The sequence below is a fragment of the Tetrao urogallus genome (assembly GCF_951394365.1).
Source record: "Tetrao urogallus genome assembly, chromosome: 3".
Classification (NCBI taxonomy): Eukaryota; Metazoa; Chordata; class Aves; order Galliformes; family Phasianidae; genus Tetrao; species Tetrao urogallus.
Window position 1 is genome coordinate 40,931,562 of NC_136815.1, and position 15,471 is coordinate 40,947,032.

At 41.4% G+C, this 15,471-nt stretch overlaps 1 protein-coding gene across 4 annotated transcripts in view; it reads right to left on the bottom strand.

Annotated features, from left to right (window-relative positions):
- The window catches only part of DTNA (dystrobrevin alpha), a gene marked incomplete at both ends in the record, with an annotated part of 95,996 nt that overhangs the window by 37,370 nt on the left and 43,155 nt on the right, over positions 1-15,471 (bottom strand). For 3 of the 4 annotated variants that reach the window (XM_079533613.1, XM_079533612.1, XM_079533611.1), the window contains 5 exons: positions 2,301-2,390; positions 4,242-4,322; positions 8,749-8,873; positions 11,243-11,409; positions 13,972-14,077. In XM_079533613.1, the coding sequence (XP_079389739.1) occupies positions 2,301-2,390; positions 4,242-4,322; positions 8,749-8,873; positions 11,243-11,409; positions 13,972-14,077 (569 nt within the window). The remainder of the gene's footprint in view (positions 1-2,300; positions 2,391-4,241; positions 4,323-8,748; positions 8,874-11,242; positions 11,410-13,971; positions 14,078-15,471) is intronic. The other variant, XM_079533614.1, reaches the window with a different exon arrangement.

Sequence of the window (15,471 nt, forward strand, 5' to 3'; positions counted from 1 at the left end):
ACTAAATGTATCAGCTGTGAGGGGGCACTGAAAAACATGCAGGAAAAGCCATTCTGTGTCACCTTATCCTACCTCAAACTCTGTAATTCAATAGTTTAAAGAAGACTGAAAGAGGTTGTATCCATTACTATGCTAGTGATAGACCGCAGCTGGGGAACAAAAGAATCCAAATAGGGAAGACATTGTCAATTCAGCTAGGGATAGAGTTTTACTTCTTGACTAGACAGAAGTTTCTACAATGCTCAATCTACCTGTTTTGGCTTGAAACTTTCAGCTCATTGAATTTCTAAGGGCAATGGCTACTCTGCAGCAGTGTTCTGCTGCCCTCTAGTTAATCAGAGATCACAAAAATAAGTGTGAGATTAAGAAAAAATAAAAATATTAGCCAGGGTAAAAACAAATCAGCTCTTGCAGTGTTAGTCACTTATTAGCTGTCATTACAACAAACGTCTATCATTTGGTATTTGGGAGAAGATCGGTGATTTTTTGTTCTTTCTTTACTAAGATAAGTGCTTTAAAGTTCTTAAGCTGTACAGACAGGGGTAAAGGACTCAGCTGAGCATGCTGTACTGTTGATACCAATTTGCACACTGTAAATTTAAAAGGAAGGCAACTGTTATGCCAAACTTCTCATTAACACTCACTCATGGACATCATGGCTCAAACAGAGCAAGCAGACTGTGATGGAGAAGTGGACTGAAGAAGCTAAGAAGCATCTCAAGGAAAGCATAAATCTGACTTCCTTTGTGCTTTGGAATAATTGTGTATCCACCCAAAGCTCAATTAAACTGCAAATAACATCTCATGTTTAGTCTCCTTTCAGATGTTCCCACAATTTATCACTATATTTGCTAGTTATCAAAGATCTTCTCTTTAATAAGATTCTTCTTCCCAGTCCTTTTCCCTTGTCCACCCAAGAATTCAGAAAGGAAGAGCGTGGTTTGCTGCATTTATGCTACCATATTCATTTCTAGCAGCAGAGTGACTTGGTGCTGTATTCAGCATTTCCTGCTACAGGGAAAGACTGGCGGTGAATGGCAATGCTCTTATGTGAATGCAGCTATCTGAAACAAATACCACAGGAATGCTACAAATGAGAGTTTGTGCCAACTTTCTTTTGCATAAACTATCTAATTACATAAAAACTTTCTTCAAAGCTATCTGAAACCACTAAACTAGACTGCAACACACATTAAAGTAACCATAAGTTGTCTGCAGTGAAAACAGACAGCGGATTTACCCTTGATTATGTTCAGCTAGAAATTCTACCCTAGGTTTGTACAATTTTTATTATAACATGAATCACTGAGCATTTAATATGAAATCAGCAGAACTGCAAACAAGGCTGTCAAAGTCTGTTTCTCTGATGTATGAGAGGATGAGCTTCCACTAATGAGGCCTGATTCTCCCAAGGCAATAATAACAGTAAAACCTACAAGAACGAACGAAGATGCTGTTATTAGTCTAATACAGATTGAAGAAGTTGGCATTTAGGAAAAAAGTACCTTTGTCTCAGTACTTTCTCATTGAATTATAGCTAATCTCATGCACTAATCAAAGAAGAAAAAGAGAAAGGCCGTTACACTCCACAGTAAAAACTTGGGAAATTGTTCTTATCCAGTTGGGTACTTTTACATAACATGAATTTGGCTCTCCCTACAGGTCAATACAATGAGAGAGAATGTTGGGAGAAGAGCATCAGCCAGAAGCACTGGTTCTCCTCTGAAGCTCCCTGAGGAAATGGAAGGTTTTCACTAACTTCAGGAGTGGATACACACCTGCCTCTCTTTGGCCATTTTGAAAAGCAAAGCAAAGTGGTTCAGGGAGAGTTACTGGCAAGCAGAACAAACTGCTGACCGCTAACTCTCAGCAGCAAGAGCTGTGGACAAGAGAGGGCAGGCTGGCTGTGGGACTTGGAATCGCTTCCAAACTCTTCTGCGAGCCTCTTTCATGCCTCTGTCAGGAATACACCCGGGAAGTCATGCACTGAAGATGCAAACATAGAGGTGCATTTTTTGGCTTTCAAAAACAATGTGTCCAACTTCCTCCAGATGCATAATATTAATCCTATGTGAAAAGGTGAAATGAAAGATTAGTGCTGTGCGAAAGCAAGGAAAGTTGGCAAAGCCCACAGCCAGCAGGAAGTCTAATCAAAAGAATAATTAGAGCCATAAGAAATCCTCCAGCCCGCCAGAGCCCTTCCTTAAAGACTATCTTTAGTAATTGAGCAGAATTGCTAATGATTTAGTGCACGAGCTACAGAACTACGGCAGTTAGTGGGTTAGTGCTCTCATACTGACCGTGAATTGTTGTGAAGCTGATTTACATACAGCTTTATAAGAGAATGCTCATCAGCCACAGGACTGGCTACATTTATACCCCCAAGTAACCTGAATGATTCAAACAATGAAACCTTGTTAATACTCCAAAAAGTAAGCACAGGCAATAGCGTGTTCACAGTGAATTCTTCAAAATAGATGCAACTTATAACCACTTAGAAAGAACACTGACTTGATAGCTTGTAGGTGTTTGTTACTTTTTTTTTCTAAATAAATAAATGCAATTGAAATGTATACGAGTTAAAATAATGACAATAAGGTGAAGCTCTTAAATTGCAGTTAGGGAAGTGAAACAAAAGTTACAATAGCACTTATTACACAGAATTGTTTAATATATCACAGTATTGTTAGCTCAAAAAAAAAAAAAAAAAAAAAAGCCAGAACCAACCATTGTATCATGGAAACTTTCATGGTATAAGGACATCATACTGCGTGCTTAGTATGAGTACCTATGGTTGTGGGTTTTGCCTCCTGCCTTCAGAGGATTCTCCGTCAATCAGTTCTTCCTCCAGAAGGAAAATAATTCTAATGGCCCAGAGATTACCTACATTTAATCCTGACATTTAGGCAGTCAGCTGAACTACTGAAGAAGACAAAAGTAAAATTATCAGGAATTTTTCACATATAAAAAAATAAATGTTGCACAGAAAACTGTGCTATAATTATTCCTGCAGGTTGCTGACATACATGGCAAAGCGTACTTCTTTTGAAAGGGACTTCCTGGGCATAAATAGAAGCAACAGCTATACTCTTAGAGAGCATTGATTTTAATGACCTGTCTTGGAGAAGCCACAGATAAGATTATTCTGCCTTGCTCCAGAACATAAAATCCCACATACGCCAACTCTAGAAACAAATTTGCATTTGCAGTCTCACTGTTTGTGCAGGCAGCAGACTAAGGGGCTGCTTTGGGACCGGCTTTCAAAAAGCATTTCAGATGTACCCAGCAGCCTTCTGCACTAAGATAACAATGAGAGTTTACAGTTTATAGCTCCCAGTACTGAAGTCCATAAATCAAAGTAGTAACCATACATCTTTACTTTGACATTTCAGTGTTGTACACTGAGGATTTCTATTCTGTTAGAAAAGGTATCCACACATACCCAGAGATTGTGTTTGGTTATTAGGGAACACTGAAGCACTGACAAATACAGCAAGGACCAGGCAACAAAATGCACCTGAGGAAGACATAGCACTCATCTTCCCCAGTATAGCAAGATGTTATTTTTCTGCCACTTTTTCATCTATGTACATAGGTAAGCTTACACAGAGATTGGGTGAAAAAGCCAGCAAATGCTACATATGTATTTTGGACATAATAAGCCAAAATACTGGGCCAAAATGTACACACTCAGCTGCAAGCACCTTTTCTTTGGGATTAATGTTGCTGACTGCCCCACTCTGTACTGTTCCCCAAACACTCACCGTATTCCAAGACAGTCTTTTCTCTCTTGTAATCTTTAGAGAAAATCTGAATGGTTTAACAGAAGGATGCCTTGCGATGTTGTAAGAATCAACACATTTTCCCTTTGTTTATATCATATCTTGCAGTATGATGCAATCACTCCTAGTAGGTAATGGTATGCCCCAACTTCTGTACCCACACTGCTTTAACATCCACAAAATGTCTACATAGGCCCATTTTCAGCCTCTGTCAGCGGATTACTGAGTTGCATTTGAGCAGATTTAGTAGAACTTGAGGGTCCAAATAAGAACCAGAGCTCTGCACTCAATTGTGAGGAGTTTGAAGTGCCCCTTCTCCATCTCTCCACTTGGATATCTGCGTATTTTTCTGCTCACATCTGCTAATTTTATTTTGCCTTCTTTGAGGAGGGAAATCAAAAGTGGAAACCTCTACCACCCTCATCTAGTGATTTAACATAAATTAAAATAACAACTCACCTTCTGTTGGCAAAGGGACTTCCTGAGGGAACAGAGTGGGAGAAGAGTGTGTCGTTCATGCTGGTTACAGGTCGGGGGGGCCTAAAGGAAGGTAAAATATCTAGTTGCATTCATTCGGTACAGAACAATCAAACAGCAACAGTATTTACAGAGAATTACATAAGTTTCTTGTTTAAATTAACAATACAGCTGGCATCGTCTGTTTTAAGTATTAATTCAAAATTAATAATGCTGTGTTTTTAACGAAAAGTTGATAAAAACACATTGTTACTTAGGTCCAGCAGGAAATAATAATTTTATGTGTTCTGAGGGAGTTTTAAGCAATTCTCTTGATTTTGTTCCTGATTTGGCAAACTGACTCTTTCCAGAGCTTGTAGTTTGTGATGCAGACAGTGTATTCAACTAGCCAGGCTGAGCACCAGTAGCAGGTTAGCTGTGGCAGTACAGAGGTTTGCACGAGGCCATTGCCAATAAATTACACAGCTTTTCTCAGATTTATCCACAGCACTGTGCTCCATATCCCCACAGTGACCACAGCGTATCCATACGCCTCAGTGTCCCATAAAATACTTGTAGTGCAAAACTGCCTTAAGTGCAAAGCTTTTCAACTGGGGTTTATTAAACCCCTAAATCAAAATTTCAAATCAGTTTCTAGTTTAAAAGGACCTATTAATAATGATGGTTTTATTATTACATTTTTTATTTCCCACTCTTACTAAAAATGAAATGAGAAAGAATATTTCCTCTGCTTTCTTTTATTGTCTCCTCTTAAAAACATTTTGTGCATAATCTTTTTTTTTTTGTGTCCATCAAAGCAAATTTTTCCCTTCTTAATGGACTTCTTACACAACACTAGGCAAAAGACAAGGATGCTTTGGAAAGAACAGAAAATATGATACTAAATCACAGGCTTTTCAGATATAAGCAGAACACGAAGCCATATACAGACCAGGCTGTAAACTGCCTAGATTTCAAGTTGGTCATGATTCCCTTTAAGCTCTGTGGAAGATCTGTCTTGCTCTCTGAATTTTGCAAATTCAATTTTTTCAAATTTTTCAAACTCTTTGTAAGAAACAAAGAAAATCAGTTCTGCACAGAAGTGAACTATTAATATATATTTTCATTCTTACTTTGTAACCATTCAAAAACAAGCACAAATACCTTTTCGGTGAGTATCAATGAATTTCTTAGCATGAAAATACCACACTGATTGGAAAGAAATTTGAAGCTGGGAATAGCAAGATGTAGAATTCCGCATACTTATGGGACAGCATAGTTTTTAGCCAGTGTCTTCAGACCCATGGGCAAAATTACAGATCTAGTCAGTAAGAAATTTGTTTTAGGAGCAATAGTTTTGTGGATGCCCCGTTCCTGGAGGTGTTCAAGGCCAGATTGGATGGGGCCCTTGGCAGCCTGGTCTGGTATTAAATGTGGAGGTTGGTGGCCCTGCCTGTGGCAGGAGGATTGGAGATTCATGATCCTTGAGGTCCCTTCCAACCCTGGCCATTCTGTGATTCTGTGTGTCCTATGTAATTATCTCTGGATGAAAAAGTGTTAAGTATTATTTTCTGTAAACTGCTTCATCAGAGCTAGGAAGAGTTTGGGTGAGGCCATGGTGTATGATTCCATAATAATGGCAAGGTCTCTGTAAGATGAGCCTTGTGATACAGAGATTTGAAAAGAAACTTGGAGACAATACTTGGAAAATAACGGGTAAGCAACTGGTGATTTGTTGGCTGGGAGCTGTAATTATTTAGGAGCAACTATTGATCTGCTGCTTTCTCAATTTTCACAGTGTAACCACTGTTCAGCAAATACATTCAAACTCTTAACTGGGCAGCCTTTCTGAAAGATGGGTCTAGCCCAAGGCTATGCAGTCCTAGATGCCAAAGAGGACAGGAGGAGGGGCTGTCTTCCAATGCTCCTCTAGAGAGGAGGCAGGACAGGTTTGGGAGAGCTTGAGTTCCACTCTTCCTGGCACTCCATTCACTCCTTCTGATCATGTGGAAGTGCGTACGCTGCATCCATGAAATTCAGCAGATCATTACATCCATGCTTCAGGTTCATGTCTTTTCTAAGTTTTATCTCAAAGTCAGGGTGGAAGGGAAGGTTTCTAAATCCTAGCAAAGTTCTTTCCTTTCAATATGTCTTTGCATTCAAAGACAATGATTGTGTTGAAGACTCTTATAAAAAGTTAGGGATTGGTAATGAGATCATGGAATTTTTTCAAGCTATTTTCCTCCAACAAGTGTACTAAAGAAGAAAAATACTCACCAAGTATCTCTTTTGCAGCCAAAATGAAATGGAAAAGAGAAAATTAATTAAATTGCTAGTTTGAAAAATATGTGATTTAAGTACAGCATTGGACAATCTCCCTTCCTATGACCCTGATTTTGTAAAAACCAAGATAGCCGCTATGCATAAAAGGTCACTGATGCTGCTAATATATGCAGAGTTACTCCTGTGTACAGATGTTTCTAAATTCTAAGGCTTTGCTAAACTTTTGTGATTAACATTTGTTTGTCAATTCTTATATCAAGAAAACTTAAAATGAATCTGACTTTCCCAAGCCATGTTTCTGCAAGGTTGATGCCCACTGTCACATTCCTCAGGTTTAGCTTCAAATGGATGTTCAAACACAGCTACAAAGACCTATAAAAGCTGGTGACATGGTGAAACAAGAAGAGCATCCCTTGTGGTAAAACAAAGGAAAACTATTACCTACTGATTATAAATGCAAATCTCTCAGAGGTTATTTCTAAACTTTTGAAAGTGAGTGATTATGCTCTCTGATAAAAGTGAACTGGTGATACTCAATCAACTTTCTCAAGGAGGCAAAAACACTTAAAACACTACAACTTAAAAATGCTACATCACAGTGCACGCAATAGCCTAACATGCGACCATAGTAAAAGAAAAAAATAAAAACAGGAATTCTACAAAGTGTTCCTTGCTTGTCTAATCTATTCTAGCGATGTCAAAAATAATACTCCCACTGGCTTGGATGCAAACAATGTTAGGATACTGCAGAATGTATTTGAAAATCCCTCTGATCAAGCCACTTGTCTGCAGACTATGGTGCTTTTTTTGTTGCCAATCTTAGCTATAGAAAAGTAAAATCTCCCTTTAGTAATTCCTCCATCAGATTAACTACACATTGAAAACTATTCAAAATGAGCCTTAGATATATTACTTAATTGAAAATCTTGTGTGGCTCCAGTAAAAGAGAAAAATCCTGCCGCCCTTCTGTCTGCTACCACTTCTAAGTGAAAGAACGATAAACAGCAAAGATAGTATAGTAATGCAGAGAGTATTTGTCCTCATTTAAGGAAGAAACTACTAAAAAAAGGATATGTTCTGTTGCCAGAATTCTTCCATTAAATGCACGTATAAAAACCTTTTTGCCTGGATTCTCGCCCAGAGCTGTTTCTCTCAACTTCCATTATGTTTAAAAATAAAAATCACATTGGCAAGAAGTTATTCTCAATGAGATACTGTGGCATATTTCTCCCCTCAGTTAATTTATGTGAATTATGCTGTAGATCATGCTACCTCCACAACTTAGAGGTTTTTCATTCACATCCCATTATAGCCAATATAGCTATATTGCCTTCAATCTACGGATAAAGAGAAATTCTATCATAAAACAAAATAGATGGTGGCTCATTCTCACATCCAATCACTCTAAATTATGCCTATATAGCTAGGAAGAAGGGAAGGTGTTAATTTCACAGCAAAGACTTGGAACAGATCCTAATCAATTACAGTAGCTTCTTCTTCCCTTACCTAACTGCACTCAGCCTACTCACAGCAGTCCAGCTTTTACTTGCTGCCATCTTCCAACACGCCCTGAGGCCTCAGAGGCCCTCTGCCACCAGGGAATAGAGGCTTCTGTTTTGGTTCCATGCTTCCTGGCTTTCCAAATCTGCCTTGAGACATGAATGGCCCAATTCTGCCCTGTGACATTACCGCTGCCTCAACCAGCACAGCCAGGCTTTCACACCAGGCAGGGCAGTGATAGTTCAGCAAATCCATCTCTGGCTGATGTGCTCCAAAGAGCACCTCCACGAGGAGCTGTGCAGGCAGTAGGTGACAGCTGAGCCTTACAGCAACTTGGCACTGCCTAGCTGCTGGAGCACCTTTAGTCTAAAGAACTTTTAGGCCTTGGAAGACTTCTAAAACCACATTATGTTCTGAGCATGAACGCATCCCAAAGTGCTGAAACTGTATGAAATTGCATCTTCTCTACTTCTGAAGGGAACAGGGACATATCACCATTGTGTCCCATACTTGATTATATGTACATATTTCACCAGCCTTCTAGTGAAGACACACCAGAAGCACATTTTTGTACTAATTATCTCTATCAGCAGATTTGCACTTGTGATGCATTGAACTTGGTAATGACACAGCTGCTTCCTGCTCTATTGAGAGCTATACCATCTAGACTAGGCGTAAGCAAGCCCCACAACAAATCTTACTTTCTCTAGAGCACACAGATACTTACACAATATGAGCCAGGTTTAGAGGTTTTTCAGGCTGGTCAGGGAACATTGGGTGCAAAGGTTCACGGCTGGAAGCACAGCTTAAAGACTTGCTAAGTGCATTAGTTAGCTTCTTAGCAGGTGATTTCTGGGAGGAACAAGGAAGGTAGAGGTAATGTGGACAAGTAAGGTGCAAACTGTTTCTGCTGTAGGATGCACAAAACAACAGGAAGCTCTACTGCTTACATCAATATGACCGACATTCTCCTGTCTCCTCCCGCCCCACTCTGGTAAGCCAAAGAACGTTCAGATTGGAAAAAAGATTGCTCTTACCTTCAACTGCCTTCAGAGAAGGCTCTGGGGGGGTTTATCTATACAGACAGGTGCAACTGCCATTGGTCCCTGCAACGCTGTGCTCAGGAAAAACTGAAGGTAGAGCAGTACAAAGGGAGGTCTCTCAGGCTGGAGCTGGCTACACCTCACCAGCTGGCAATGTCAGCTGAACCCATCTGTTTGTGCCTGTCTGTATAGTACTGTACAAGACACCATCCACTTTCTAGCTGGGGGCCAGCTACAGAGTTGATACATTCTTTCTCCTTTTCATGAGTGTTTCCCTCCTCAGCTCAGCATCATATTGCTATAAAGCTTATCTTCACCTCCCTGGTTACACAGGTGAATGAACCAGGACATGGGAAATTTCACACAAATCTGGCCAGAATCGTACCAACAGCATGTGAGAAGAAGCTGACATACTGCATTGCCACCAGAAGACTGAAGGGCTCTGTGCAGAAAGCATGAGTTCCAGCCTCAAATCTCACTAGTCTTCAACAGTACTCATCTAAAAAATCAACACACTCTGCTTTAGTTTTGCTTGAGCACTCCTTGCAGTTGAACCCTTTCTTAAAAATGAGCTTGGAGACTGAGGATCCCTTTTAGGTTTTGTGTGAGATTTTTGGGGAATCCAGTTCACCTCTCTGCGACTCAGCTTCTCAGCCAGGTAAACCCGGGGCTGATGATCCTTACAACCTTTCCTCCCCCACAAAAAAAACAGCTCAGCAGGATGAAATTTAAAAGTGCTTTGAGAAGGTAGCAAGAGAGGTATATATATATGCACATGTACATGTGTACATGCATGCCACATAAAGTTATTACTGTAATCAATGTAATAATGAAATATTTCTATTACACAATTTCAACCTAAATATATAAAATTCAGGCTTTTTCTCTCATATTATAAATGAAATTTTACTCTGAATTCAGATCAGTTGATCTCCACCATATACATTAAAACCTTTAACCTGCATGTAGAGCTTGATATAGATTTATTATAGATAACACTAACCTGTTTTGAATGAATGCTAATGATCACTGTAGAAAGGCTATTTCATACTTGCAGGAAAATGTTTGTTTCTGACTATGAGACATTTGAAACCATAAGGTATAGTCGTGTTTTCTCTTCTGTTGAGCAGAAATCTTACGTGTCAAAATGATTTCTTGCCTATAACTACAGTTCTCCTGCTACAGCCAAAAATGGTTTTATAGCACAGATTGCTGTAAGTGGAGCCAGAGCTAGGTAGCTGGCATTCCCTTTTTCAGAGACCAAGCTCGAGTCATTGTGTCTATGCAAAAAGCAGCAATTAAGACCCACAAAAACATTCACAGACCCAGATCTGCTCTGAGGCAGTGCAGGGCCATGTGACTGGCATGCAGAGCAAATCACATCAGATTTAACCCTTGCTGGCTCCATCAACAGTAAGACTGCTGCTTTATAGATGTGAATTTCAGAGCTTTGTTAAGAAGCATACAAAAAGCACTGTTTGTGTGTAAGTTGTTGCCTCACTTATCATTTTCTTTTATAACGATTGCGCTTTTGCTGTATTAGAGATCAGCCAGGATTTGTCTGCTGGTCTCTGGCTGAGCACCCTGAAGGATAGGGAGGCTCAGGGAGCAAGGGTTGTCTCCAACCCCAGGACAGTACAGCCACCACACCTGATACCCTGAAAAGGGTAAGGTAGCTGTCAGTGCTTCTATGCCAGCTTAGAAAAAGTATTTAATGATAAAAAGGCCGAAGTCTGCTTTTCTCCACAACAAACACTGCCATGGATGGATTTAAGCCTACGACCACGCTCAAATCTACCATGCCAGGACTACCCCAAAATCTACGTATATGCTGCAGCCACTTGGCTTAAAATACTGATGAGCCAGCATTAAGCCACTCCACCTACAGAGAGCCAGCAGTGCCCAACAGAGACAGCTGGGGACAGTCCCATGGGAGCAGGAGGACTTACTGTGCAGCTGGCGCTCTGCTCTGGGCCCTCGGCACTGCAGGTCTGCAGCACGGCTGTCACACACCCACCCTGAATGCACACTCCAGAAAGTCTGCTCCTACCTCTGTGCTCTCCCACCAGCTCCCTGGATGCAACTTCCCCGACAGGCTGCTGATCCCAACCGGCAGTCCCTGCCGGGAGCCCCCACCCAAAGCAAAGCGCCCGCGGCCAGGCACAAGCCTCCCCTTACCCATGACGTATACTCTTTCATTTGGTGCTGGTTGCTGTGGGAACCGCTGGCATGGCCTCTCCAGAAGCAGTCCTGACAGAGCTGGTAATTGTGGCATTGCTGGCAGCGGTAGCGGAACCCCATCATGCTCTCGCTGTGGCAGTAGGAGCACTCAACAGGATGGAAGACTGCGGGAGAAAGACGCCAAGCTTTAACCCCAAGCAGAGGAACCCAAGAAAAAGCAGATGCGAAAAATCTCTGAATGGAAGAGTGAATCTTTTTTTTTCCCCTAGGAATCTGTGACATCAGGTGCTGTCTGTGCTCTGACCCATTGAGCTCTATGTACAAAAATTCATGTGCCCTTCCATGAATCTGGCCTGAGCCGTGAGCCCTAAGCCTCTGACTTTTGCTGGACAGGTACCTGTGTCTCTGCTTGCATCAGCAAGAAATACGTTCAAACTGTATCTAAGAGAATATAGAGGAAATACACAAGTGAGATAATCCCCTGCAGCCTTCGGCTACACTGCTGCGGGAAGCTGAATGTTTTGCTGTGCTGTCAGGAGGTACAGCAATGTGTCCCAGAGAATATGTCAGGCTCCTTGCCCAGTTACACAGCAGTGTCCTCAGGCATAAAGTTGCCCCTTATTACCTCTGTCTCGTCTGTACAGCTGATGTCACTTAGGCATACAGAATTACACATTTGGCTTCGGATGTCTTATTTTGGAAATGTGGCCATTGAAGGGACCAGCTTGGTCTTGCTCTCTGCTCCCCTCAGAAGCAGGCAGAAATGAGGATTCAAGCACTGAGCACACTAAGGCACCAGTCAGGACATTCTGAACCCCTCTCCTGGCACTTCTGCTATGTGTGTTCTCTCCTCACTGCACCATGTGTCATACTTACCATAAGACACTGTACTTCTCTTTCTAACCAAACACCTGCTCTTCCCTCCTGAGGTTCGGTCTGGGAGGATTTAGACCAGTCTAAGTATGTCAGCGTTTCATTTCCTTGCCAGAATTTCGCAGCAGGAAGGGTTTGTGCTCAAGGCTGGGAAACGGTGCAAAGCCAATAAGGGACAGGGATGGATGAGGAGAGCAGGAGGAAGCTGAGGGATGACAAAAACTGGAGGAAGGTGGGGTTGTCTGTTGGCTCTGTAGCCAAGGAGGACTTAAGACTGTCACCTCATCCACCTTCATGCCTTTAAGTGGAAAGGGGAATTAGTACAAGAAGATGTACAAAGTCCTCTGTCTCTTGTTATCACCAAAATGGCTGGAGATCTCAACTTCCTCCAGGCTCATTTACTTGTGAGAAACACGTGACGAATATTTTTATTTCCCAACAGTGTGAGTATATATATGATTTGTTCTGCTTTCAGAGCCTTGCTTCTTCACCCCTGCACTGCCTCAAAGCTTCAGTTATGCTAGAGGCAAGCCTTCTGAGAAGCAGGAACAGGAATATTCGACAAGCCCCTTACATAGCAACCTCAGAGGCAAAACACTGCACTGAAAAATTATTTACAAAAAATCTATTTATAAAGCATAATTAGTATTTTAACATGGATTTTGTTTTAGTATAAACTTCTTCTTCCTCTACATTTCGCTTTTTCTAGGTTTAACAGTACTGGAATAATGCCTGTCAGCATGGTTGCCTCCTGATGCCAGTGAGCAAGAAATGCCCCTTTACTAAGAACAAGTACACCTAAACATGACAGGCATTCCTTGTATTGCCTTTTTTTGGTCTATTTAATATTGGCAGTGTTGGTCATTCTGGACAGCAGCAGCATGTTGGTTTGGAGCTGAGAAACTCTTCCAGAAGCACATGAGGAACTGTACAGTTTGTGGGGTGCAATTTAGTGGCTGCTCACTGAAATGAGAAGGCAGACTTTCCAGTTCTGCCCCTGCACTTTCAGCATGGCAGCACTGTCTGCGTCCTAGAGAAATCATATATGAAGGGTTCGGCTGGAGGACTCCTCATTTGTGAGCATGGACTATTGCCAAGGTGCTCAAGGAGTTTTAAGTCTGACAGACGTTTCTGTCCAGAGATAAGCATTGTGTTCAATGCAATAACCAAAGTAGCCAATCTTCACGTCCCTTTCCTGTCTTAACGTCTGTCATCTACTCATTTTGGGGAAGGACAATCCTTTATGGAAAAAGAGCCATCTGACAGTTAATCCTCATCTTCCACGCAAAAAAACCCAAAAACGTAAGGATGAATCTGCAACTTCCTTGCTCCTTTTCATAGTATACTGCCTGGCAGCATAGGCCTCTTGGTATTCTGCACTGCACTGCCCTTCTGTTGCCAAGAATATCACATGAACAGAAACTGCCAAGATGTTCCTCCACTACTGCCATATGTCACAGCTAATAAAAGCTGTGGCCTTGAAGTATGTGAATGGATCAAATCCTATCATCCTTTGCTTATCCAGAGCACAGGAGGAATGGACAAGATCAGGATAATTTCCAGAGCACAGCAAAACGTCTCCACAAAATCACAGGACTTTAGGGGTTGAAAGGAACCTCTGGAGATCAACTAGTCCAAGCCCCTTGCTAAAGCAAGTAGAGTAGCCTGTTTCTGGCTGAATGACCAACAGGATTCTTCAAGTATTTTACCAGTAACTGTAAAAATAGCACATGGAATTAATGAACACAGTACAGTAGCTCCTATAAAATCAACCACAGAGTGAGAAAATCCTTCCACAGAAGCTTACTCTAGTAATGTGTTGCTTTTTTTTTTTGTCAACAGCTCTTACTTACCATTTTCCACATTTGCCAGCCGATGCAGAAGTGGTAACCACACCAGACACTGTGGCGGGGGATCAGACATGAGAGTATCCAAGAAAGTGTTTAACGTGACTTTTTTCTGCTCAAATAAGAAAACAAACATGCACAAAGAATCAGTGATCAGATGTATCAACACGATTATATCGTGTTCTTAGAGAAACACTTGGGAACAAGCTTCAGACACTCTTGTAACCTTGGTCTACTGAAAAAGACAACTGACACTAGGAAACATGGATTATTTTTAGGAGTCAGAATTCGTATTACTAATGACTTTCATGAGGCTGGGTTGGAGATTCCTAGTTCCCACTTATTAGAAGGGTCTTCTAAAGTCATCCCCTGAAGATCCTTTGTGAATAAAATTCACAGTTACATTCTCACACGTTTTGAGTACCCTCTAAAAATACAAATGAATGTAGGGTATCGCTGTGCATAGCTAACAGTCAGCAAAGAATGGCTGATAGTCCAACAAAGAAAAAGAAAATGACAAGGGAGTATAAGTTCAGAAAACAACGTAAGATATGGGCAGATCATCACAGCAGATTGTGTCATAGCCTTTGGGCCACGGTAAGTGGCTGTGGGAGAGCTCTGACCATGAAAACATTAACTCTCTATACAGAATCACAAAATCACAGAATTGTAGGGGTTGGAAGGGACCTCCAGAGATCATCGAGTCCAACCCCCCTGCCAAAGCAGGTTCCCTACACCAGGTCGCACAGGTAGGCATCCAGGCAGGTCTTGAACATCTCCACAGAAGGAGACTCCACCACCTCCCTGGGCAGCCTGTTCCAGTGCTTCGTCACCTCACTGTAAAGAAGTTCTTGCGCACATTTGTGCAGAACTTCCTATGCTGCAGTTTCCGGCCGTTTCCCCTTGTCCTGTCTCCACTCACCACTGAAAAGAGTCCGGCCTCGCCATTCTGCCCCCCACACCTTGGATATTTATAGACCTGGATGAGGTCCCCTCTCAGTCTTCTTTTCTCAAGGCTGAACAGACCCAGTTCACTCAGCCTTTCTTCATAAGAGAAATACCTATAAGCACTACACCACTCTTATCTTTCAAAGAGATTTCAACTCCAAAATATCCTTGTTGATTTAACAATCCAGTATCGGGCCTTAAGTTTCTTAGATGTCTGGAGTCACACAAACCTTAGTTCAGTAGTTTTTTCAGACCTACAGGTGATACTTCAGCTTCAGATATCTCTTCCATAAGTCCTTTCACTTTCCTATGTAGTGCATTAGCTATAGAAAGAATACTAAAGTACACAGTTACTGGTTGGTCCAAGAGAGAGTCCTTAAGAAATCAGAAACTGAGCCTTCCTTTAAAATAAGATTAAGATAAAAAATATTGAGTCCTCTTGAGAATATGTGCAGGTGTAATTTATAAACCTATGTATTTAAGTGGCATCCCAAATCCAAAACGATTGCTAAGTTTTCATATTTGATTGAGTAAGCACAGCCTTAACTTGCTGTAGAA